The following is a 27,697-nucleotide window of genomic DNA, read 5'->3' as shown; positions in this document are numbered from 1 at the left end:
TTCATTTTAACATGTGGGAGTTTTGGTTTAATGAAACTTTTTTACAATAAATGTCCAAGATAACACTTTAAAATACTTCTTTAGTAGTTAAAAATGGTAGTATTCTATGAAGGAAAACTACTTATTTTTTAAAGAAGTAGATTAAAATCAAAGAACTTGATATCTAAAAAGCCAAGGTCAGATTACTCTAAAGTATATCAACAAACATCATTAACATCATCAGATTATGAAATTCCATGTGGTGCGATACAGCTGCATATATTACTTCCTATCTGTAATAATCCTCTGAAGACAATTAGCAGGTTGGGATGAGGACTTCTCAGCCATTAATACTCCTGAGACATGTGAGAATATAAGAAATTCTTAAAATAGAAACCAGCATCCATACTTAAGTATGAGACAGGCTGGCATCCCAAAGTGTAAATGAAATACATACCATGTGCCAATGCTTATCTCTCAACATTTGTAAGAAAAATGCATTTGATAGATTTTTGTAATTGAGAAATTCAGTGTAAAAGTAAAAGCAAAAGGACTAATTGGGAGTTCGAAGCCATAGAGTAGAAGGTGTGTGCTGGCCCCAAGTGCTGGGATTTCAGAATTCTCAGAAACTCATGGCCAGACTCTCATCACCCTACTGGGACCTTTTCCAAGACTGCTGTCTGATAAGCCTCAGTCTGCCAGCATGCCCCAAGACGGCAGAGTATGATCCAGCTGCTTTGCGGGGTTCTGGCATTTGGGGTGGTTAGCTCCCCAGGATGTACCTAGGCGGCATACTCAGCTGGCCTTCCTTATCTCTCTAGAAATGAGTACACAAGAGAGAGAAATACAGAACTAGAAGCCATTTTGGCTTCTACAGAGGAAGTCACTTTGGTAATGGGAAGTAAAGTAAGATACGGTATCTGACTCTCTAAAGGAGAGTTAATACTAAAGTTTAAATCAGTTGCCCCATTCTTCATTTTCTCCAAGAGCTGAAAGGCTGCATTTAACCCGGATCAAAGCCACAAAAACATAAGACAAGTCATTTCTTTTTTTTTCTTTGACATTTCTTAAAGGAAATTTATTTGTACCATTATAGCAGAAATAGGGAAATTATAAGTCTGTGCAAACCACACTTTGGATTCATGAAATGAATCCTCATACCATATTCTTTTAATACAGGCTAATGCTGCAACATTATTCCTGCATTTTCAAAGTCCAGCCAGCATGGATACCACTGCTACTCTGTCTTGGCCTTCACAGCTGCTTCCTCTCTCAGGCGAGCTTTTTTTTCTAAGTTCAGGCTTGTTAAGGACTCGTTTCTTTTGGCAGCCTAAAGTAAAACAAATTTGAGTAAGTGATTATTTATGCAGGTTTGGGGAGGCTGTCATTACGCCGCACCAATGTCAACAGATTAACTAGGGCACTGCAGGCCCAGAATGATCTACCGTGGACACCCTGAGCACAGAAGCCCCTGCTGTGCCTTCTGCTTCCTCTGATGCTTCACAGTCCTGTAGCATGAGAGAAATGCCATCCAGTCAAGCATGAGAGAAATGCCACACCCTCTACCTTCCCTTTCTTTCTGGCCCGTTCCTTTAAATCTGCTTTCTTCCCTTATCATTTATTCCTTTATCTTTTCTCTTTTTTCCTCTCTTTAGTATTGAATGCCCTTTTATTTCCATTTCTATCCTTTTTTTCCTTCCACTTTTCTTTGTTGCTACCATTTCTCCTTCCCCAACTTATTTTATACTTTCATACCCTTCTAACTCCTTACTCCTCTTTTACCAAAAATACTGAGCTTTGGCGATCCCAGACTTCACCAAATACTGAGACTAATGACTGAGCAGTATCTATCCCGCTATCCATCCCTTGACCACAAGTAGCAGTGGGGGAGAGGCAACCATCCTCCTCCCATGTTTCCCTCCATGTGACCGGTTACACGCCTGTGAAGCTTACATAAGCAGACCAGTTTCAAAAGTTTTATGCCAGATAAATGAAACTAGCACCCTATATATAAGGTGGGATTTTCTTATACCTATGTAATTTCACGTGTAAAGAATTAAGTATGGGAAGGGAGAGAATGGGAATGCTAAGTTGATAGGATAAAGCATACAAGGTAATTTCTCTCGTCTAAATAGCATTCCAGTAGCATTTACCAACTTGTAAGAAACGGACAGTTCCATGTAAAACAAATAAGATAGTTTTCTGGCATATAAGGGAGAGAAACTTTTAGAGTATATGGTGTATACCCTTAGATGAGGCTAGAAGAAATCCCAGGAGGTGACTTACTTCTCGAGTACTTAGACTCAGTATAATCAAGTATACATAAGTAACGCAGACTTCTTGGAATTCTAGAAACCCCTATGTCCTGTCCACATGCTTCTGTAGGTTTCAGTCTGAGAGCTATGCATGAGAAGTCAAAGAGGAAGCCAGAAGAAAATCTGAAGTGGGGTAGACAGAAATGTCAAAAGAACTTCACCCAGTCCTGCACACTTGTCCTTCAGGCTCCTGTAAGGTTAGTCTAAATGGTCAGTATTTTCCATTCCAAAAGTCTACAGAGAGCCAGAAGTTCATTTCCTTTTATTCTGTACTCACTGGGAATAAGGGAAGTCAGTTACTGCTGGGTTGATAGAAAAACCCTTTTAATAACTCATAATAGATATAAGACATCTCTTTGCATGTGGAAGCTGTAATATATAGAATTAGACATGGTATTAAAATAGGGGTATGATCAGTGCTGCTGCATATTTTTTTAAAAAAACCCTATATTTTAATCACAAGATAGTATTATAGGAGTCTGAAAACTTGCAAACTTGGCTCTAAATTTTTATCCTGCCACTTATGTGCCTTTGGGAAAATGATTCAGTATCCCTAAGCTGCAGGTTCCTCTTATAAAGTATAGATAATAAGAGAACCTACTGCTTAGGTTCTAGGATATTGTGGTGATTGAATGAGTTTAATAAATGCCTGCTATATAATGAGCACTTGATAAGTGGGAGCAATTTTACTATCACCTCAATTAGGTCTAGGTTCAAACTGTGGCTCTGCCATTTAGGAGCTGTGTCATCTTGGGCAAGTGAGCAGAGCTTTCGAAGTTATGTTTCCTCATCTATCAGTGAGGTTCTAATAATCGTACCTATTTTGCCATACTATTGTGAGGTTCAAATGAAAAAAGAGCCAAGTGCTTAGAAGACAGTGAGTATTCAATGAATGATAGCTATTAATAATGATCTGGGTTAAAACAGATTTTTGGAGTTAAATTCCTATGTACTTATTTAGGATCTATTATCCTTAAACACATGGCCCAGTGTGGCCGACCTTCAAGGAAAGAACAGTGACTAGAATGCTCACTAGGGTCAGTGTGGATAAATATGCCCATGTCCTAGAAGTGCTATACAGACATACAGGTGTCATCATTAAATACAGTGATATTTTTCTGGTTTCATATTATGACATCTGTGATAACTACCCCCCCCCCTTTTTTTAACTTTATACAAAACTAATTTAGTCCTTTACCTTGCCAAAATTAAGAACTTGCAATTTATCCCCAGGCATAATATCCCAGGTTGTCTCTACTGTTTCTCATTTTGTTTCTTACCATTTCTCATGTAGAAAGTAGCCTCCTAAAGAATAAATTCAAGGGTCAACCCCTGATTTCTTTTATATCCTTTGTAGAAAACAGACAGAGGAAGTCCACTCTTACCTTCTTGCCCTCAATAACCATCCAGATGCATCCTGCCACTGTCAGGACAATCATTGCATAGCTAACCTTCACCCGGATCTTGTTCTTTGCAGCATCAAGCATCTCAAACCTAATAGCACAAGGAAAGCATGAGAGAAAGTTAACTCCTTTATGAAGTTGCCAGTAGGAAATAAAACTGTGTCCCACAAATCAGAAGTGAAATGGTACCTATAAATAGAAAAAAGGATGCAGGGCCTGGAGATCTTGGAGGATTTTGGAGAAGATGAAACATTTTCACAATTCACTATAAACTTTTACATAAAATCCAATAAGATAACACAAACTTAAAAGTAAGAAAAAAGAGAAGAAAGCATGAAGACAGAAAGTGAATCCAAGGGATGCCTAGGTGGCTCAGCAGTTGAGCATCTGCCTTCAGGTCCTGGGATTGAGTCCCACATCGGACTCCCTGCATGGAGTGTGCTTCTCCCTCTGCCTGTGTCTCTGCCTCTCTCTCATGAAAAAATAAATAGAATCTTAAAAAATAAAAATAAGAAAGTTAATCCAAGAAAAAAAGCGGGGGGAAAGGCACGGTATATTAATCTATGCTTGTGATGGTGGCCCCCAATTTTGGCTTTCAAGTTTCACATTAGCGGCCAATGCTAAAAGTAAAACCAAGAGCTGTTTCTCCCTGGGGTTCTTAAGAAGATCTTATACAATACAGTGATTGTCTAACAATATCCTGGCAACAGGTGCTACAATGAGCTTCGTTGAGTTTTATACATTTCAACACAAATCACAATTCAGAAAATGTAAGAGGAAGTTAAACAATGTGCTATTTACACCCAAGTTTTTCCTCTCTGCCTTGAACCAGGAATAGACTTAATAATCTAAATCTAATACTTAGATTCCAGAGAATATCTGGAACAGCACAAAAATCTTTTAAGCAATGCTCCCCTAATGTTTACCTTTTAACTAATGTTTTGCTAAAATTGCGTGACAGTTAACCTGAGACTGTGCTCTTTGGCATGTACCTCTCTGAACCTGTCTACTGAATACAGATCCATGTACCTTAACAGAAAATTGAGGGTTGAATCCAAACATTGTGTGAAAGCTAAGAGGCCTACCAAGGAAGAGTCTAAAGAGAAGGCCACTCCTCCTTGATTCTGTTATATAGGCAGTGAGGTGTGGTTCTGAGTTTAGTAGATCCTCAGGGCAGGGCAGGAAGAGTCCAAATGGACCCTGGAAAGAGCACTGGCCTACTCAGTAGGGGTGTAAATAGGAATTGATTATCTCTAGGTGATGGGATGAAAGTGCTAACTTCTTTCCTTTCTTTTTTCCCCAAATTTTTAACACATTACTTTTGAAATCAGAAGGGAAAAAGTACATTTTTTGCCATCTAGGAGGCACAGGGTCCAGGCTTTGCAGGTGGTAGGAGAACCCTGAAAGCATATACATTGTGATGGGAGAGCTGGAACCCAGTGAGGCAGCAATGTGAACAGAGTTCTCCAGGCACTGAAGCTGGGCCTGCAGGGGGGTGGGAAGACCCAGGGACAACTGCTAAGGACCATGAGTTGCTCTACTGAGAGCATCTGAGAGGCCGCCAACCACAAACTACCCATGTTGACAACATGTTATATGAATTGGCATGTCCAACATAAGTGCTGTGATACTCATGAAAATAATATATTTTACTTTTCATTAGAAGTATTTTACATTTTGGGATGCCTGGGTGGCTCAGTTAAGCGTCCAACTCTTGATTTTGGCTCGGGTCATGATCTCAGGGTCATGAGATCCATCTCCACATTGAGCTCCATGCTGAACATGGAGCCTGCTTAGGATTCTCTCTCTCCTTCTGCACCTTCCCACCCTTGCTCTTGTGTCATTGTGCTCCCTAAAAAATTTAAAACTTTTTAAAAAGAAGTAGTATACATTGAGTATTTTACATTAAAAAAGTAAAATGCATTTAAATAAGATCATGAGGCTGCCCTCCATTCTACAGAAAGCAATCAGAATGGGCAAGTTCAGCAGTACCTGTTCAGAACTACCAGCATAAGGATGAACACTTGCCTAGGCCCAGAGCAGAACATTCTAGGGTGACTCAGTAAGTACTACTTTGGGCTTGAGGAGGATCTTGGAATGACCTGCAAGGCAGACTGAGGAAGGTGTTTCATGGCAAAGTCTATCTGGCACCTATTAGGTAGGCCATGAGTATACAGCAGCTTGTTTTCTGCTAGAATATTCAGGAAGAAATTAAGACATAGCCAAGAAATTAATATCATTGATATTTCCACCTTGCTCTTATTTCCCAGGAAAGTACACTGTCACTTTAGTTAAGAAGGACCAGGGCTTTCCTGCTTAAATAATTTTAGTGAAAATAATGTGCTATTTGACAGAAGTAGAATGGCCCTGTTAAAGCCGTTGTAAACAAAAAGCAGATAACTCTTTTTTCTGGGAAAAGATACCCTGAATGAACTTTTAAAATCATGCCTCAAAACCAGAAGCCAGAAGGTCCAAGAATAGTTTCTTACCAGAAAGGAATGTCTAGAAGCTTTATCCCAAGTCCTTATCTCTGAAGAGGATGATGCCCCACAGGAGAGATGGCGCCTACTTCTCAGAATCTCTCTTGGCCAAGATGCAAAGCAATCGGGGTCTTTAACACTGGGCTAGAGCACTGGTTCTCAATCAGGGGTGTTTTATTTATTTTTATTTTTTGTCATCCTAGGGGACATTTGGCAATGTCTGGAGACCTTTTTCACTGTTAAAACTCAATGTTACTGGCATCTGGTGGATGAAAAGGCCAAGCAAGGGTGCTGCTCAATATCCTATCATGTACACAATGGCTCCCAACAACAAAGAATTATCTGGCCCAAAATGTTGATAGCCTGGGGTTGGGAAATCTATACTCATCCATAGACTCTAAAATAAAGTCCCAAGATCCCAACCAGGGCTGGATTTAAGGAAGTTGGTGATAGGGATAGGAAGCATGCGTTCTGGAATCCCGAAAAGAGGATATGTTGCTCATAAATACTTTTATGCCTATTGTTAAATATTTAAGTGGATTTTATAGAATATAACTATTAACTGTAAATGGTATGTGATAGACCCAGATTAGAAATAAGCTAAGAACAGTGACCATCACTGCTTAGTCACATTTCTGTAGCTAGGAGAGGAATCAATCAGTTAACTTCAGAGTACCTGAGAGGCACAACATAAGGTATCTATGATAAGACACAAGATTGTCCAACTGTTTTTACTGCAAGTACCCACCAAAGAGGAAACATTTAGTGAAGTGAAAACTACTCTAAAATTTGGTTGAAAGGTTTTAAATAGACTCAGAGGAACTGCTTTGCTTTTGAAATATATCAGCGAGAAAGAAAAGCTGCTTGTAACCCCTACATTCAGCACTCACGAGACAGTCTCTGGGATTTCATCTTCCTTTTTGAAGCGACCTGACCACAGCAGGATCTTCTTCTCCCAATGTGTAGGTTTGTGTAATGGCACTCTGTGGCTGTAAGTGTCTATGAGAAAAACAAGACAAGTTATCTTATTTGAGGTTATGACTAAAATTTAGCAATTAAAAATACTATTTTTAACTATTCACGAAACAGAAACATTGAGAAACCTCAAGCTAACTAGAGCTTTATTTGAATGATTTCTTAGGATGCCTCATTTCTCAAATGAGGTTCCAAAAGTCTTTGAGGACTGAGGTAAAATAAAAGCCTAATTTCCTAGGCATTGAAAGTTCAAAGAACTCCCTAAACAAAAATATAAAGGTAAAGATGAATTAAAAGGGAACAAAGAGAAGCTTACTTGACTTCACTAGAAGAAAAGGGTTATAAGGTAAAATAAGGTTACAAAAGACCCTGAATGCCAGGTTAAGCTTTTGAAACCGGATTTGGGAACCACTGTATATTTTGAAGAAGGTAATGTTTTAGAAGATTAATCTGCATAATAGATGGGAGAGAGAAGGGAAAGATAGGCTAGAGTGGGCAGCAAGTCCAAATGGGGGGTTGTAATCTAAGAATGAGGTGACATGGTCTGAACTGGAGCTGTAATGGTGAGAACGGAGACAAAAAAAGTCCATCTCAAGATGACTGAAAGAATCTGGAGGGTGATTAAGGACGGCAAAGAGGCAGATGAACAAAAAGGTACACGATCACAGACTGGGAGAGAGTGTCTTCCAAAAAAGTCACTGAAGGAGCAGAAAAAGTTAGGGAATCACAGACTGTCAGGGTTGGAAGGGACCCTGGAGATAACCTCATCTAACTTCTATGTACTGCCTGCATCTCTTGCAGAAGGACCACCTCCTTGGCTCTGCCTACAGGACACGCTCATTCCTACCCCCACACCTTTGCTTGTGCTGCTTTTTCCACTTAATCAGAAGGCAGCAGCAAAAGGAACTACAAAGTCCCTCAGGAAAAAAAAAATCCATGAAGAACTGAAGGCAAGAAGAGGATCAGAAATATAGAAATACATTGCTGTAGTTTTATCTTTTAACCCTTCTAGCATAGCTTTATAGTTGTTTTTCCATTTTTGTTTTTAAGTACATTAAAGATAATTTGGAAAGCATAGATGGAAAAAAGGTAAAAAGATATCTCCAATTCTCCTGTCATAGCAGAATCACTGTATTCTTATTTTGGTAGTGTTTCTGAAGTCTTATCCCTGTAAGTATGGGGATTTATATGTGTATATATCTATATGTGTATCATGCTGTGCTTATAAAGGATATAAAATTTTATATCCTGCTTTGTTCACTGACATTAGGACAAACATTTCCCATGCCAGTACATGGTATTTATAAGCACCATTTCAAACAGCTGCACAATCTCATCAAGGAGATCTAACATATATACTTAATCATTCCCAGATTATCTGACATTTAGATTAGTTCTCATTTTCCTATTATATATAAAAAATGAGAATATCTTTACACTCAAAGCTTTTTCCACATATAGGGATTATTTCCAAGGATCAATCACCAGAAATGCAATATCAGGTTGAAGGGTACAAACATTTTTAAGCTCTTGATAAATATTCTTTGAGAATAGTTTTTTTCTATTTACCAAGATCTGCCTGACCCTAGTATATTCCTATTAAGAATTAACAAGCAAATAGCTCAGGGGACCCTACAGTTTATATATTATGCTCCTTTTTTCCACATGGACAGTGACCAGGATTTAAGTTAGTAAAAAGACTAATAATGATGGCTGAAATTAATGCCCAAGCCAAGGCTAGCACTATTTATACTGTACCCAAAATATCATTTCCTGATTTGGTTCCTCTTTGGGGTTCCTTAAAAGACCATTTCTAGATCACTATTACTTTGGTGCACCTATTCTCCAACAAAAAACTCAACATAATCCTGGAAGCAAGGGTTAAAAGTGACAGATGAGGAAAATGAAGAAAGCATTGCTTTATGGGACTCAATATAAGTATAATTTAGGAGGGATGGACTACAAAATAGGAGAGGATGTCAGAGCCCCTGGGACAACCTTTTAGGTTCTTTTGATTCCATGTAGTTTCACTCTTTGGAGCTGCTTAGTCTATAACAAGAAAAATGAATAAAAACTTACAGGATGGAGCTTTTGGACTTTCTTGTGGTTTGGCACAATATCCATTTATTCTCTTCAAAGCAGAGTTTCTGGTAAGTCTTAGGGATGAAGAAGCACCTCTTTCATATAACCTAAAATAACTTCCTATAAAAGACAGAAAAACGTTTCAGAGAAAGAAAATCTAATGTTGTCTCAAAATGAAAAATGCCTACAGAGTATTATTTCATCTATAAAAATTAACTCATTTTAAAAGTGAAAATGCTACTCTCTATGTAGGATACACATATTTAAAATATGATACTTGATGCTGTTAATTTCAGCTATTTTATAAAAGTACTTCTTACATGTATCTTGTTATAACAATGGTTCTGGTGGAAATATTACATATTATAGCACCCAGCAGTTTAGGTAAAGATTAGAATCTCCCACAAGTAATAAACCAAGATGTCAAATTGCCAATACTACTCTGGTAAACTCTGGGTAGGGTGCAGTGGCCAGCAAGGGGCTCTAGAAAGCCTTTTTCCACCCAAGGCAAAATTTTCCAACTGGAAATCAACTTTAGGTATAGTCATGAATTTTGTGAAATTTTTAAACTATATATTTTAAAAATATATAAAACTGTATTATATATATAATATATAATTTTAAAAATTTAAATTCTAAGGACACAAAGGCGTCAGAATTATAAATCTCCATGTACTCACCACCCAGTGTCAACAATTAACAACACATGGCCAATAAATACGGTTTCATCTGAACACCCACACTCTCTACTTCCTACTGAATTATGTAGGAAGTAGAGGAATTATGTCTCTCCTGAGAGAGACAGAGTGAGCAAGTTGGGGGAGGGGTTAGAGGGAGAGGAAGAGAGAGAATCCTCAAGCAGACTGCACTGGACACACAGCCCAACATAGGACTTGATCTCATGACCCTAAAGATCATGACCTAAGCCACCGTCAAGAGCTGGACACTCAACTGACTGAACCACCCAGGTGACCCCCAACTGAATTATTTTAAAGCAAATCCCAAACATCCTATTAATTAGTTCATCTATAAATACTTCAGTATGCATCTCAAAACAGCAACTTTTCAAAATCATTATCTGGAATACCATTAGCTTAACTAAAAAATATTATATCCTTGATATAGCATATGATGATCAAATAATGTATTTCCCCAGTGGGCTCCTAATTTTTTTAAATAGTTGGTTTATTCTAAATAGGTACACACTGAATATGGTTGATACATCCTGTATAGGTTTCCCCTTCCTTTCTTTCTTGTCATTTTTTGAAAAAAACAGGTCATTAGTTCTATAGAATTTCCCTCATTTAGGATTTTGCTGATTGTATCCCCACGTTAACATACTCTTCTAAATTCTTTTTCTTGTAAGCGGATTGTTGAGGCTTCAGCAGATTTAAATTAGATTTTTTAGCAAGAATAGGCCATAGGTGATACTGTGTATTCTCTACTGTATCACACCAAGAGGCATACATCAATTTTGTCTTTTTGTGATATTAAGATTAATCAGTAGATGCTATTATTCTGACTCAACCCTTATAAAATTGTCCACCAACCTTTCCTTTGATGTTTTAAGCATTGTTGTTACCTAGATCTGCTGTTTCAATATGAATTGTAAAATCGAAGTATTCTACAGTAACTATTTGATTATCCTAAGGTAAAATCCACAAGAAATGTGGAATAAATGCTTGATTCTTTCCATTTACCAGTTTTCAAATTCACAAATTGTTTTCCTTGCAGCCTCCACAAGTGATATTTTGTTTAAAAATAACATAAGGGAAAAAAAATAACATAAGGGGGGGTTCCTGGGTGGCTCAGTTGGTTCAGGGTTGACTCTTGGTTTTGGTTCAGGCCATGATCTCATGGGTTGTGGGACTGAGCCCTATGTCCGGCTCTGTGCTCAACAGTGTCTGCTTGAAGGGTCTCTCCCTCTGCCCCTAGCCCCACTTGTGTGCGTGTGCTCGCGTACTCTGTCTCTCTAGGATAAGTGGAGAACTCTTTTTAAAAAATAATTAAAAATAACATAAGGGACTCTTGCAATTTATTTTATTTTTATTTTTATTTAAAAAAAAATTTTTTTTTCATTTATTTATGATAGTCACACAGAGAGAGAGAGAGAGAGGCAGAGACATAGGCAGAGGGAGAAGCAGGCTCCATGCACCGGGAGCCTGATGTGGGATTCGATCCCGGGTCTCCAGGATCGCGCCCTGGGCCAAAGGCAGGCGCTAAACCGCTGCGCCACCCAGGGATCCCTGCAATTTATTTAACACATGTACTCCAGCCCATTTCAGTCACTTTGTTTTAATGCTCAGATATTCCCATTTTTAGTCACTAGGGACCTTTTTATGTTGGCTCCTGAGTACTTTCAGCGTGTGCTCAGTGATCATTGGCAGCTTCCTTACTTTCTGACATGATGGTCCAGATTCATTTTGAATGCTTCCTGCCCCTGCTTTGGAATCAGACATTCCTTTAGGGTGCTCTGGTTCCTTTAAAGAGGAAGTATTTTTAGAGATGCCTTAGGGAAGGCTCATTGTTACTGAGATTGTCATTGTTTCCATGCCTTCTCAGTGAACAAAACTAGGGAATGCATTCATTCCTAAAACAAATGTATGCTAAAGAACTTAGTTTCAGGGGGTGCCTAGTTGGTTAAGTGCCCAGACTCTTGGTTTCACCTCAGGTAGGTGACCTCAAGGTCCTGAGATCCAGCCCCTCATCAGGCTCTGAACTCAGCACAATCTGCTTGAGATTCTCTTGTCTTCTCCCTCTGCCCCTCTCGCTCATGCTCTAAAATGACAATAAATGTTTTTTAAAAAAACTTAATTTCAGTTAGCCATTTTCACCTTCAGCCTTATTAGCATGAAAATTTTAAGTCAGTCATAATCAGAATTCAAAGCAGAGACAGCCAGAAATAGTTTTGATGAGGGTGAGAGAAAAGGAGGGTGATTCTGAGTATGGGAGTCATGGTACAAGAGGGACCAAGGCTGGTATCGGATTCAGAATTAGAAAATCCCTAGCTACCTAGAACACAGAAAAAGATGAGTGCTATTAAGCACAATGGAACAGAAAAGAAAACTGGAAAGGCACCACCAGTGATAAATTTGATTAATGACCAGGCACTGAGTGATGCTGGGGTGACCAAAAAAGGAATGCCTAAGACTTGTCTTTAATGCAGCAAGAATGTGCTCTCACAGCTATGTGGATAAAAGCTCACAGAAAAGCTCAAGTCGTTTTAAAAATCTGTTTGTTAGTAGACAAATAGTCTGTACCGTTGCAGTCCCTAACTCCCAACTTGGATATCTTTATAGCTTCAGAGTTGGAGCAATAAGGGGAGGCAAAAGAGGGGATAGGAGTAAAATATGGTTAGAGGTGGACTTCACAATGCTGGTGAGCAGCAGGGTTTATTCACTTTTTCTCTCTTGCTGTTAAAAAAATTTTTAATGTAACAATTAAAAGATATTACTATAGATTTTATACGGGCCTATGTTTATATTTGTGTAAAGATTTTTAAGATAACACTTATTGACACATAACCCTATATCACAAAATTCACCCTTTAAAAAAAGATTTATTTATTTACTTGAGGGGAGGGAAGGGACAAAGGGAGAGGTGGAGAGAGAATCTCTGGCAGACTCCCCATGACCCTTAATACCATGACCCAAGCCAAACTAAAGAGTAGGACACTTAACCAACTGAGCCCCCAGGTGCCCCAAATTCAACCTTTTAAAAATCCAACAGTGATTTTTAGCTTATTCACAGAGTTGTGTACTGATCACTACCATCTAATTCCAGAAGGTTTTCATCATCCCAGAAAGAAACCCCATATACATTTAAGTCACTTCCTGTTTCTTTCTCCCTCCAACCCTAGTAAATCACTAATCTACTCTCTGTCCCTATGGATTTGCATATTCTGAAAATATAGACATTTCTGGATGTTTTGTATGAACAGAATCATGTAATATGTGGTCTTTTAAGACTGGCTTCTTTCACTCAGCATGTTTTCAAGGTTCATCCATGTTGTAGTACTTATTAGTACTTTTTTTTTTTACTGACAAATCTCATTCCATTGCATGGATATCCTAGATTTTGTTCATAGCTAATAGACATGTAAGTGGTTTCTACTTTTTGGATATTAAGAATAATGCTGATATGGAAAATTATGTACAAGTTTTTGAGTAAACATTTATTTTCACTTCTTTGGGGCATATACTTAGGTGAGACTCCTGGGTCGTACTGGTAACTCTGTGTTTAATCGTTTGAGGAACTGCAAGCCTGTTTTCCAAGTGGCCACAACATTTTACATTTCAACCAGCAACATACAAGGATTCCAATTTCTCCACATCCTGGTCCACATTTACGTTTTTTGATAGAAGCCATCCTAGCATGTGTGAAGCAGTCTATCCCACTATGGTTTTGATTTGGATTTTTCTACAGAGGAGTAATGACGATGAGAATCTTTTCACCTGCTTATTGGCTAATTGTGTATCTTCTTGGAGAAATATTTATTCAGCTCCCCTCCTTATTTCTGAACTGGGCTGTCTTTTTATTATTGAGTTGTGAGAATTCTTTATCCACTCCCCCCCCTTTTTGGTAACTAACAAAGATTTTTTATTCAATAGCCTTCTGTTCTTTATAATTTTCAGATACAAGTTCCACATCTATGATTTGCAAATATTTTCCTCCATTTCATGGGTTGTTCCCTATCTTTTTTAAAAAAGATTTTATTTATTTATTTATGAGAGACACACAGAGAGAGGCTGAGAGAGAGGTAGAGACATAGAGGGAGAAGCAGGCTCCATCCAAGGAGCCTGATGTGGGACTCAATCCCACGGGGATCACATCCTGAGCCGAAGGCAGATGCTCAACCACCAAGCCACCCAGGTGTCCCGTCTTTTCACTACCTTGATTAAGTCCTTTAAATACAGAAGTTTCAAATTTTGATGAAGTCCAATAATCTATTTTTTTCTTTTGTTTCCTGAACTTTTGGTGTCATATACAAGGTCATAAAACTTATTTCTATGTTATCTTCTAAGAATGTTCTTGTTTAGCTTTAACATTTAGGTCTGATCCATTTTGAGTTAATATTCGTATATGGTGTGTGGAAAGGCTCCAACTCCATTCTTTTGCAGGTGGATATCCAGTTTTCCCAGCATCATTGGTTGAAAAAACTCTTCTTCCCCCTGTTGAATTGTTTTGGCACAATATAGAAAAGCAATTGACCATAAATGTGAGGGTTTATTTCTGGACTCTCAATTCTATTCCATTAATCTATAGTCCCTTGTCTTCCATGTACGTTGTGTTCGCTTAGTGATTAGCTAATCACTGGGCAGAGACCTCCTTCAGTGCCTTCCACCAAGAAGTTTGCCAGCTTTTGCCAAAGGGCTTTGCAAGCCTGTTGCAGTATGCTCGGGGTGGGTGGGGAGAAGCTGTTCTCACTGAATTCGCTGAGTCAGGTGGAAAAAAAGGCAAGCCCAGTGAGTGGGAGTTTCCAGAGAAGTGCCAGACAAGCAAATTGTAGCAGGTCTTGGGGGCTGGGGATTTTAGGGAGCTCCAAATCCATTCTGCCTTCCTCAGTGCCTGCTAGAAACTGCGGGTTTTCATAGTTACTGTGATTGAGAGACTATTCATTTTCAAGGCTACTGTGAAGCTGACAGGAGACAGAAAACTGTTAAAGCTATTATAAAGTTTGCTGTTCTCACTATGTTTAAGTCATTTTTCTTGGATAAATGCTACTCAGATTGTCACAAGCCTCTGGTTATTTTCTAGTTCTGAAAAACTTGATTTTAAGAATTTTTGGCAGTGTTTTCATCGCTTTTATATAGGAGTGGGTTTTCAGAGGTCCTCTTACATACCAGAAATTGGGACCTCTGTTTATGTAAAGATTGTGGTTATTTGCTGTCTGATTTCTTTCATAAGGGGCCACATTTATTTCATTTTCTAAATCTGTAATGCCATAAGGCCTTGCCCAGGTCTGGGAAACCACCCCACTAGTGCCACCTATTGGCAGTAAGTGTGCACCAGGAGGAAAGTAGATCAACTACAGTATAAATGATCTCTGCTTCTTCTTTCCTCCTTTTAAATGTGGATAACATAGTATTTACTGCACCAGGACTGCTTTGAGGGTTAAATGGAAAAACAAATGTGAAAGCATCTGGCAAGATTCTTGAAACACAGTAGGCACTCTAAATTTTAAGTTTGTTTTTTGAAGCACTACTTAATTAAACCAGTACTTTTCAAAACATTTCCATACCACTTTTCAATTTTACCCCTAAAGTAGTCAAAATGTCTCGCCAAGGTAATTTTATGCAGTTACCAGGGCATGAAGAATTCTATAAAACTTTACAATAACTTTTTATAGCTCTCGGGATTAAAACAAAATTCTGTAATGCTGTGATTCTCAAACTCAGTGTGCGCCAGAACCACGTGAGTGGCTTATTAAAACATAAAGCACTGGGGACACTCACCTCTAGTTTAGAATCAATAGTTCTGGGGTGAGGGTTGGGAATCTGCATTTTTAACAAGTTCCTATGAAGCTGCTACTAATGATTTGAAACTACATTTTCAGAACCACTCTGTTTTTTAATTGTGGTAAAATATACATAAAATTTACCATTTTTACCATTTTTTTTAAATTTATTTATTTATTTATTTATGATAGTCACAGAGAGAGAGAGAGAGAGAGGCAGAGACTCAGGCAGAGAGAGAAGCAGGCTCCATGCACCGGGAGCCCGATGTGGGATTCGATCCCGGGTCTCCAGGATCGCGCCCTGGGCCAAAGGCAGGCGCCAAACCGCTGCGCCACCCAGGGATCCCATTTTTACCATTTTTAAGTGTACAGTTCTGTGGCATTAAGTATATTCACACTGTTGTATCACCGTCACCACCATCCATCTCCAGGACTTTTCTGTCTTCCCCAGAGAACCCCTTATTTACTGTAATCTATAAGCCCCATGTGCACCATCCTGCCCCATTCCTTTCTGCAGGCACTAAGACAGAAAGGAACAAAGTTAACTGGTAGTGAGCTACAAGGTCCACAGGAAGCAAAAAGGTCAGTAATTATTTCTTTAGGTATTGCCCTTCCCCCTCCGTCTTAATTAGAACAGAGGCAATTTTGGAGAATAGAAGACAAGGTGCCTCTCAGCTCAGTTTGGGTAATAATAAGGCAAAAATGTTATCATGTACCCCTAATTACTATCAGTGATATAAATCATGTTTAGAGATACTCTTTTCACAGATAATAACTGAGTACCTACTATGTGTTAGGCAATGTTCTAGACAATATACAAAACATAAAAATCTATGCTAGTAAAACTTATATTCTACTGAAGACAAAGTATATATATACACACACACACACACACGCATATATACACATATTCATATATATACAGACACACGTATAGTTAGTAAATGCCTGAGGAAAAATGAACACTGGGGACATGACATGAAGTGCAATGTTTGTGTGCTTGGAATGGGGTATGTGTGTGAGATTTTAGGTACACTATTAGGGTAAGTTCTCTTTGAGAATGCCATTTGCAAAGGAAGTGAGGGAGCTAGCTATGCAGATATCTAGTGGCAGGATATTCCACACAGAAACAATTTTAAGTGCAAAGGCCCTACGGTGGTTCTAGGAACCACAAAGAGGAGGTCAGTGTGGTTGGAACATAATAAGGGAAGATTTGAAATCATAGAAGTATCTAGGGTACAGGTGGAAAACAGGGATGTGAAGGCATGAGAGGTTTACCTAGATCAGAAAATATGTCCCAACGTTTTTTTTTAAGACTTTATTTATTTATTCATGAGACACAGAGAGAGAGAGAGAGAGAGAGAGAGAGAGAGGCAGAGAAACAGGCAGAGGGAGAAGCAGGCTCCATGCAGGGAGCCTGATGCAGGACTTGATCCTGGGACTCCAGGATCATGCCCTAGGCCAAAGGCAGATGCTTAACTGCTGAGCCACCCAGGTGTCCCCCTCCCAATTTTTTCTTACTACAACTTCATACTGGATGCCAATAATTTTTACCTCCCTAAAGTATAACTGTTGATTAAAACATAGCAAATGTGATCATATTATACATATTAGAAATAACAAATGTAAAAAATAATTTTAAAAAGCTGCATCACTAAAGAAAATTGTGAAGCACTTAATATGATTTCAATTATTTTGCAATTACAAAAAAATAAAAGCAAATAAAAGTTTTAGTATCATTAAGACTTCCTTTTCTGTCTCAAAGAGATAATATATATTCCCCTATAGACATCCAAGCCAGAAGTTTTCCATCCTCTGGTGAATCACAATTAAAAACAAACATACAAACCAAATGAAAAACAGCCCTTTGAACCTTTGGCTGCACTTGCAGCCTGCCCCTGGCTGACCAGTTCTGTATTCCCAGGGCCCTAGCAGGAAGTCAAGATGAACCCTCACTGCTGCCTCTAAGGATGTGACTGACAAACGGCTGGTTAACCTAGAGTTGAGGTTCTTAAACTTAAGTGTGCATCAGAATTACCCAAAAGATTTATAATAGATTACTGGAACCCAGTTCCATAGTTTTTGATCCAGTGAATACAGGTGGAACCTGAGAATTTCCATTTCTAACAATTTTCCAGGTGATGCTGCTACAGTTATTGTGTTATTGAAAAACAGTACCTTAGTAGCTGGAGGCTGTAGTGGGTCAGCTGGAATGAAGCTGGCTCAAGTACTAGCTTTTGTCTTGTTGTTCCCTCCTTTCCCTAAAAAGCCTTTCCAGCCCCATGATGGACAGTGCAGAGAGGTGAAGATGCCTTTTTTTTTCCCTCAGAATCTTTCAAGACATTCCTTGAGAGAATCATCAGTGATGTGACCTTAGACATGATAAATGAAGGTTGAAAGAATGCTGGGGGAGAAAGAGGTTTTTAGATTACCGAATTTAACCTTTATGAAGATCAGTAGCCAAGTGTGATGCAAGTATGTTGGTAACTATGAAGGCTGCTAATGATCTGCTTAAAAATAAAATCATGGGGAACCTGGGTGGCTTAGTTATTTAAGTATCTGCCTTCAGCTCAGGTCATGATCCCAGGGTGCTGGGATTGAGTCCCACATCAGGCTCCTGCGTCTGCCTATGTCTCTCCCTCTCTGTCTCTCATGAATGGAATGAATGAATGAATGAATGAATGAATAAATAAATAAATAAATAAAGGCATTTGTCAAAACCCATAAAACTACATCACAAAGAGCTTTAATAAATTCAAATTTTAAAATTATCAACCAGGATGCTGGAGAATCCCAGGATGGAATGCAGACTGTGACAAATGTATCAAAATGTATCAGAAATGTATGACATGACCTAGCCTCACAACCTTCAAGGTATGGAAAAGCAGCTGACCTAAGTAACTTTGAAAAACATCATTTTGACTGGAAACTGTAAGACTCAAGACAAAAAGAACTATACATTAAACACTGTACTCTAGTTGGCAAACTTGTTTCTTAGAGGAGCATGGGTTAGTAATCCCGAAACTACTTTACAACTGTACTGGGATTGAACAAATAAGTAAATAAATGGTAGATAATGAGACCCCAGAGAAAGGAGTTCCAAAAGCAAGGGTGGAAGGCTAGAACGAATGGATCAGTCAAAGAATTCAGTATTAACTCCTTTCTTTACATAGCTATTTATTAACATATTTATTTATATGTTATTTGTATATATTTATGTGTATGAAATGACAGACATGAGATATGGACATATTCCTAAGTACATGTGTGCACATGGGTCACTATACATGCATATATTTCCTAGCTCTACCCAGTGGGAGGGCCTACAATCTTCAGTAGGAACAAACACACTCAGTGCCCAGATAATGATTTCTAAATACCATTATCTAATAAAAGGAACTAGGGCTCCTTTAAGAAAAATGTAAGCTCTTTAAGGAAAGTCTGATTTTATACTGGAGAAGAGAAAATACAAGATGAGTCTGGAATACCCTGTAGTGCCAGAAAGTGAGGAAGTATTCAAAAAAACACAAGGATGTTTTTGGATAGGGGCCATACAAAGGGACACAGGAGCTGATCTCATAGAGCCTAACCTAGAATAATTTGAACAACAAAATAATGTAGTAATAAGATTACAATTTAGGGTATAAAATATATGAATCCATATTAATATAAATAACAAATGAATAAATGAGGGATAAGGGACAAATCTTCCTTATACAAAAAAAAAAAATCCCAAATATATGTAGATAATCTTCCTTCCTGGATTGCCCCTCCCCTTGTGGGAAAGTGTGAGTTGGACTCAGTGACTTGTTTCCAAAGAACAGAGTATGGGAAGGGAAAAACAGTAACTTTTTAAGGAAGAAACAAAGTGACCAAGGTTAAAATCATCAGTCACAGGTCATATGGATATCATGTACGGTCAGAAGGATACTTGACCTCTGTGCTAGTTATTCTGTCCTCAAACCCATAACCCAGTCTAGTCTCATCATGAGAAAGCATCAAATAAACCCAAATTGAAAGACATTCTACAAATATCTGACTAGTATTCTTCAAAATTATCAAGATCACCAAAATCAAAGAATGTGAAATTGTCAGAGACATGACAACGAAACATGATGTGACCTCCTGTAACAGAAAATGGGACATCAGTAGAATAATTGCTGAGATCCAAATAAAGTTTGTCCTTTAGTTGATAGTAATAGACCAATGTTAATTTTTTAGTTCTGACAAATATACTATAGTTATATAAGATGTTAACATTAGGGGCAATTGGGTGAGAGGTAAACAGAACTCTCATACTATCTTTGCAAGTTTTCTATAAATTAAAGTTATTCCAAAATAATATTTCTAAAACATAGTACCTGGGTATTAATTATGTCTTTTTTTTTTTTAAAGATTTTTATTTATTTATTCATGATAGTCACAGAGAGAGAAAGAGAGGCAGAGACACAGGCAGAGGGAGAAGCAGGCTCCATGCAGGGAGCCCAACGTGGGATTCGATCCCGAGTCTCCAGGATCGCGCCCTGGGCCAAAGGCAGGCGCCAAACCGCTGCGCCACCCAGGGATCCCGGGTATTAATTATGTCTTGTTTTTACTTTATACATGTTTTGTGGATATTTTATATTTACTTGATATTTAGTTTATTTATTTATAAAGATTTTATTTATTTATTTTATTTATTTATTTATAAAGAGAGAGGCAGAGACACAGGCAGAGAGAGAAGTAGGCTCCCTGTAGGGAGCCCGATGAGGGACTTGATCCCAGGATCTGGGGATCATGACCTGAGCCAAAGGCAGACACTCAACCACTAAGCTACCCAGGCATCCCAGTATTTTAAAAATATGATATTATCCCTATAAAACTGTCACTCTCACTCACTTGCACTCCAATATGCTTTTGGCATGAGACAGAAAAAGAAAGGGCACAGTAGGAAATGCTCCCAATTCAGGGTGGACTAAAAATAAAGGCATCTGACTATGTTGGTGGAAATGAGATGAGAAAATTATACATGTTGGTATGTATCTTGTCACACCTTGCTATTCTCAAATGTGGTCGACATCACCTGGGAGCCTGTTAGAAATGCAGATTCTTGGCTCCCACCCCAGACCTACAGAATCTGAGTCTGCATTTTTATTTTTGTGTTGAGAATCAGATCAATTTTAAGTCTCAGGAGGACAAAGCTAAATGTATGCTTATCCTGACCACTGCAAAGCTCATACACATTCACCTTTTAATCAATACTGTATTTAAAAATTATGATGAAATTATATGTCGAATGTTTATAACTGCTCAGTAGACCTAGAAGGAAGAATGACTAAATTATGGTAATTATCCCACTTAGATATTTTATTCCCACTCAGAGCTCATTTAAATTAGAGAACCACTGATTTAGTTTCCACATTAGAAGCAAAGCTGGGCTACTCTAAAGGCTGGCCACAACAAAACAAATGAATGAACCTGAGATAACTAACTTACCCTGAGCTTTCCCAATAATTAGGCTTGATATTTCCTGCAATTATTCTAAAAAGGATGGAATTTTTTGGTTTCAAACTCTGATTTGCCCAGCTCTTATATGCAACAAAGACTTCCAAATCTGCCTGCCAGGCTCCCATTGCTCACAAACCTAACTGCCTTCTTAATAAGGTCCATGCTGATGTTCTAGAGCTTGGAACTTAAGACACTGTCCTAACTCACTCTGTCTCTGGTTACTGTACCTACCCATGCTTTCCCACAGTGAGAATCCTTTTGTCTGAAAAACTCCCACAAGGATTTGGGGACAGGTAGAGAAGATTCAAGCAGGAAAACAACAATAACAATGGTGATTTCGTAAGTAAATAGGAGTCCAGAATGCAGGATGGGCCAGGGCTGAGGGATAAGTAGGGGTAAAGGGAGTAGGAAGACATATATATGGAATCCTCCTTTTGGACAGTGTCGTAACACTGTAGTTCAAGGGGATTGTGAAAAGAAAATAAGACAGGACCCAATGAAGAGCACGACCTGACAAACGGAAGGAAAAATGGCAAGAGAGATTGACATTATGGACTTTTGTGGGCTGGCTAGAACTCTAATCACTATTTGTAACATTGCTTCTATGGGAAAAAATTTTTTGAGTTCAAAAAATAGATTTATAAATAAACCTTTGAAACCTGGCCAGTTTTTAAGTGGGGAGGAAATTCAATGGAAAAAGTCTTGCGATTCTATGAATCTGGTGCCCAAATTTTAGTGAGATGGGGCCATTTCTTGGTGATTTTTCCCCCCTCTATCAACATTCCAGCCCATTCCCAGCAGTGGTTATCTGAAACTCTGTTGGCTTTAGCTGTTGACCTAAATCTTTGTGACACAAACAAATTCCCTATTTTTCCATCTGTTTTCTCATCCTTCCCCGCAGACTTGCAAGAACACTGGGCTTTCCTGCACTTTAAACTAGTGAAGGAAGGGATGTTGTACTAAACTTACCTCACCATCTCTAGATCCTTCCCTTTGCCCCTTTCTCACCTAATGTCTGATTGATTTTTAAGATTTGATTTATTTACTGGAGAGGGAGAGAATCTGAAGCATCTCTGCACTGAGCACAGAGCCAGAAGTGGAACTCGATCCCACAACCGTGAGATCATGACCTGAGCTGAAACCAAGAATTGGAAGCTCAATCTACTAAGCCACTCAGACATTGCTCTTTCCCTGCTCTTAAAAAAATAAGCTTTAAATTATAAAAGTAACACTTGCTCATTACAAAAAAATTTGGAAGCTTAAAAAAAGTATGAAGAAAAATAAAAACACCTATAACCATATCATCCAGAGATAACATCCCGGTATGTCCTCCCCAGATTTTTCCTATGCTCGTACATAACATATACATTTTTCATAATCAAAAAATACTGCATCTTATGTCAAAACACTTTTCCAACATACAAATTAAAAAATACTTTTGATGGCTATATAACATCTAACACCTGAATATAACCTGAATTCAACCATTCCCTTGGCTGGATTTGTTTCCCAATTTCACTAAATGAACAGTTTTCTACATAAACCTTTGAGGGCATTTCTGATTATTTTCTTTTGTAGAATCCTGATAGTGCAGAGTTAGAGAAGATGAGCCCTTTTAAGAACAGAACAGTTGCTTTCTAGATAGTGCAGAGTTAGAGAAGATGAGCCATTTTAAACAGAACAGTTGCTTTCTAGAGGCAGAACTGATTTGCACTTCTACCAGTTGATGCAAGTCCTTGTCTCCTCATACCACATTCGTTCTGAGGGTACACTATTTTGTACAAAACAATCACTTGTTCTCAACAGTTCTATAAATAAAATACTAATCTTCGTTTCATTGTTCGAATGACTGAATAAGTGCCATATATTCAATTTACTACCTTAGCCTCACCACCCACACATTTTACTATAATGTTTCTTCCCCCACTCGTTTTACTAAAATTGCTCTAACATTAGTGATCTCTTTATAGTCCCATGACTGTGTTTTTTAGAATCTCATCATTAGCTCAGTTGATTCTACTCTTTCCATCTTTGAAGCCGTTTGACTCTACTGATCTCAGCCCCCTACAAGGCCTCTTTCCCTCCTTACATTATACTGCCACATTCTCTGCCTTCATCTCTGACCGCCATGATGTACATCTTTAATGTCCTTTGCCACTTCCTATTCCTTACACTGTGTCAGGCCTCCAAGATTCAGTCTTTAGTCTTTGCCTCTATCCCACATTTGTCTGTCTCAGGGAGGACTCCCTCTTTGTCCCCTGGTCTTTGACTAAGAGGCCCCACACTCACCTGTAAATCCATGCCACCTACCACTCAGTAGTGCATGACCCTCTCTGCCACAGCAGTATCCCTTAACTTTCTTATTTCAGACAACAGGGCAACACTCCTTCAGTCCTCTACACTCAAAAACTGCATCTTCTTTAAATCAACCTGTCCAGAGGTTGATTTACACAGAGCCACTAATTTCTTTAAGACACTTCCTAGATATATTCCTTTGTTGTCATTTCCATCAACATCTCACACATGGATATCTTCACAGGTAGTAACTATTCATGTTGTATGCAGCAACCATGTACATTTTCCAAAAATGTTTCCTTAATGACTTCTGCTGGAAGGCTTCCTTTTTGCCCAAATTCAAGTGGTTCAAAACCCTCAAAAGGCACACCTTATCTATTACCTCCTGATGAAATCCAAGGTAATCCTTTCTCCCTACTACCCTTTCTCCCCTCATATCCCCTGCAGACTCATTACTGCCCCTACCTCTGCTCTTGTCTATCTCCCATGCCTTCTGTTTCAACGGAGCTTTCAGTAATTTTAACCTATACTTCTATTTCTTCCCTAAAGCCAGTGGTATGTTGGTTCTTGGGAGGAAGTCAACGGGGAAAAGCCCTGATTTTGTAGTGTTTGCCAATAACCCTCACCATAGCAGATTTTAAGCTACCAATGTTAACATAACTAATTGGGAAAATATTTGTACAAAGCCAAGAGGACCTGGCTCCATGGCACCATGGCAGCACTTAAAATCTGTTCTGTAATCTAGAACTTAATATATACTGTCTTACATAAGTTCTCCCGATGTATTATATACTTGTTCACTGCAACAAACTCCAGCCCTAGAAGAGTGGGAGTCCATTAACTTTAGAGCTTTCATAGTATACAGGGCACACAGTGTGTGCTCAATAAAAACCTTCTGAGAAGACCTGGAGGGACTGGTAAGCAAAGCCAAAGAACAGTAAAAATGGGCATGTACTTATTTAGGGTTGGTTAGCAAGAACAAACAGGAAAATGAAGGAACAGAATGTAAGAGAAATAAAATCAGAATAGGAGCCAGGAGATATTGGTGACTCTTCTGGAGCCAAGTCAATTCCCTTCTGAGGCCTTAAGTTTCCTCACCAATAAAATTAGAGGACTAGACTACATGAGTCCCACATTATCTCTGGATTCTAATGCTGTAGAATGTCAGTTAAACTGACAAAGAGGCTGCTATCCATGATCCATTGTATTGGAATAATAATGATGATAATAAAATCATTTTAAAATCTGCCGAGTCGAAGTTTAGGACAACAAAAATTTTTCTGAAGGTGTGAAGAAACATTCTTGTAAAGCCATTCCATTCCTTTGACCTGATAACTATTCTGTAGAATGTAATAAGTGTTATTAAAAATAATTTTAAGTTTTTAATTTAAAAAAATTATAATTATTTAAAATAATTAAAAATAATTATTCCAAAGAATATCTACTGTCTGCCTACTCTGAGCTGGACACTGATAAGTGCTAAGGTTTAGTAAAAACAATTTAGTCTTTACGCTCATGAAACCCACAGGAGTATGGGTCAGTAGCCATTTAGTTCCAAATCACTGTATCAGTGTCCTTTTTTAAAAAAAAAAAAAAATTATTTATTTATTCGACAGAGAGAGAGAGAACACAAGCAGAGAGAGCAGCAGGCAGTGGGAGAGGGAGAAATTGACTCCCAGCTGAGCAGGGAGCCTGATGTGAGGCTTATCCCAAGACCCTGGGATCATGACCTGAGCTGAAGGCAGACACCCAACCGACTGAGCCACCCAGGCACCCTGTATCAGTGCCTTTTAACTTAAAGAGCACAGACTGCTCTAAGGAATGTATGCAAGCTATGGATCCTCTCTTCCCAAAACAAGGATATAGTCATAAAAATATGAACATAATTGCAGAGGTTCACAGGACCGCTCATCTGTGAAGGGATCCAAGAACCTTTACAAGTTAATAACTTTGACCTATATCTATACCTACATTTGCAAAATGATAAATTCAAGCTCATCAAAATCTATATTCTGTTTACTAAGAAAGTACAGCAAAGATTTCCAACAAACAATTTTAAAAAGGCCCACTGTTTAAAGGACACTATTTAAAGCCCACTTTAGCTATTTGATATTTCCCTCACCTGGAGTGAGTACCTTATTCCAAATAATATCCTGGATAAGTGATGCATGCATAGATGGTTTCTATTTGATCTGCCATTCCTTTGGTTAAGATCGCCTGATAAATCATTCTTCTTACTTGAAAACCTATTTGCACATAAATGTGTGCTTCCACTTCACAAGTAAATCTGCATTTCATGACTCTCCCATTTCACATCAAAGAGACTCAATTAGCCATGACAAACACATATACGGCACACACATATCCTGAATAAACCGCTTGACTGAAACAAAGAGCACAAGTTCCTGAATTAGATGGTACTTACTCATCTCCTGGCTCTAACATTTTATGGCTATATGATCTTGAACAAGTCATTTAACCATCTGACCTATGTTTATTCACTTGTACATTGGAGGATGGATGATAAGATTTACCTAAGAAGGGTACTATAAGAAATCAATCCAGTAAAATAATGTATGTCAAAGTATGTAACTATAAAACGGCCACAAGTGGGTGAAAGGGCAGATTGCTTAGTTGCTCACAAAACATCAGACATTCAAAGAAGATCTTTTGTTAAGAGTTCTTCATATAACATTCAAGTGGATCTATCTGGAATACAATACATTGTTCTTTAATTGCTCAAGGAATTTTGTTTTGAGTGCCCAATAGTGAAGTTCTTAAATATCAGAAGTCTGCAGAGAGGCTTTGGAATCTTTATAATGCATAAATATATTTTCAATGCAGGAAGATAAAACTGCTTAAAACTCTAAGGTCTTAGTTCTGATGTAGTCAAAGTCTCTGTCACTCCGTCTATTTTAGCTTTTTTACGGAGCAATGATTCTTTCACTTACCTTGTAACAGCTAACAGGTCAGTAGGATGTACACAAAAGATTTTAGGTAAATTACTTCCACAAAGCTAAATAAATCAATTAAATCAATCTCTTTTAGTGGAGGGAACGTTTACTTTAAAGGAAGTAAATAATATTCTTCAGTTTGAGACATGTTTTCCAGTCCATTCTCCATTGGAACACAAAATAAGCACACAAAAGATAATTTTTTTTTTTTTACGTTACTTCATGTACACTTGCAATGTGTATTTACACTATTTCAATAGGCAAATTTGGGGGCGATTCTTCCTTTAAAATTGGAAATAAATACCTTTTTCGTAATTTGTCACCACGGAATAAAAGATCAGTCATTATACCTTATCAAAGGTGACTTAAAAGTGATTTGCCCTGGTGCCTAGAAAAAAGTCAAGCAGCAAATACTCTGATTTCTCAGTCCCTACTAAGCAAAGGCTCCGCTGGTTCCCCAAGACGACAACTTAAATTCTGACTTCAAATACCCATTTCGCAGATGCCTACTAGAAAAATAAACTGCAGATTCTATAGAACACTTTCCTCAACAAAATTCAAAGCACTTAACTGCAGATCTGCTTGTAAGAAACGTACCCCCTATCTTAGGCAACACCCCCCCCCCCCATTATCCTGTAAGACCTTAAATTCCTTTGCTAATCAGACACTAAGTGCGTGGGAAACCCTAGACTCAGATTGAGATTTTCTCTGAGAGCAGGGATAAACTCTTGAAACTGTGGGGAGGCTGGGGAGACTCAGAGCTGTGGACAGGAGAGGCTGGAGCAGAAGGCTGAACCCACCAGGCAATGGGGGAGTCCCGGGGATGGCAGGCGCATTAGGAACCGGGGATATGGGGGCGATAAGGGTCTGGGAGCAAGGGCCCGTTAAGTTGGCGGGAGGGCCAGGCGCGGCGGTCACTGTGGGCCAACCCCGACTACCTGCTCGGCCGCTGCGCGCTCAGCCTTCGCTCTGTGGTCACTGGGGTGGGATTCCGAGCCACCTGGGGCTGCGTGATGCAACCGAGCAACCACCAGACCCGGCGGGCAGGAGGACTCCCCGACCTCCAACCGCCCCCAGCCCGGCCCGCGTCTCACCCGCCACCTGGCGCAGGCCGCGCAGGCTCCCCATGGCCGCCTACTCCGCCGACCCGACAGCGCCTCCCGGCCGGTGACGGCGCGACCGCATTCAATGTCACCAAGCGCCCGGGACGGGAAAGAGCCTGACTGCGCGGGCGGGGCGGGAGGGCCTGGGCGACCCGAGGCCGGGGGCG

At 39.0% G+C, this 27,697-nt stretch overlaps 1 protein-coding gene and 1 long non-coding RNA gene across 2 annotated transcripts; both read right to left on the bottom strand.

The window, feature by feature from the left end:
* Positions 1-27,697, bottom strand: FAM162A (family with sequence similarity 162 member A). Its single transcript, XM_025475443.3, has 5 exons — positions 27,522-27,697; positions 9,232-9,354; positions 7,068-7,176; positions 3,680-3,788; positions 1-1,309 (listed from the first exon to the last, which is right to left on the bottom strand). The coding sequence occupies exons 1-5, from the start codon at positions 27,553-27,555 to the stop codon at positions 1,217-1,219; spliced, it is 468 nt and encodes a 155-aa protein (XP_025331228.1). The 5' UTR covers positions 27,556-27,697; the 3' UTR covers positions 1-1,216.
* Positions 13,797-27,515, bottom strand: LOC125754244 (uncharacterized). Its single transcript, XR_007407923.1, has 2 exons — positions 27,366-27,515; positions 13,797-14,405 (listed from the first exon to the last, which is right to left on the bottom strand). It is a non-coding gene; the product is annotated as an uncharacterized LOC125754244 (long non-coding RNA).

Source organism: Canis lupus, chromosome 33, assembly GCF_003254725.2.
Source record: "Canis lupus dingo isolate Sandy chromosome 33, ASM325472v2, whole genome shotgun sequence".
Classification (NCBI taxonomy): domain Eukaryota; kingdom Metazoa; phylum Chordata; class Mammalia; order Carnivora; family Canidae; genus Canis; species Canis lupus.
Note: the sequence above shows the minus strand (reverse complement) of the source record. Positions and strands in the feature narration are given on the sequence as shown.

Excerpts from the sequence above, each read along its gene's own strand:
- FAM162A (XM_025475443.3), bottom strand. The coding sequence starts at position 27,555 with ATGGGGAGCCTGCGCGGCCTGCGCCAGGTGGCGG. Across the intron at positions 9,355-27,521 it reads CGGCCTGCGCCAGGTGGCGG|GAAGTTATTTTAGGTTATAT; the intron begins GTGAGACGCGGG and ends TGTCTTTTATAG. Across the intron at positions 7,177-9,231 it reads AAGTCCAAAAGCTCCATCCT|ACACTTACAGCCACAGAGTG; the intron begins GTAAGTTTTTAT and ends TTTTTCTCATAG.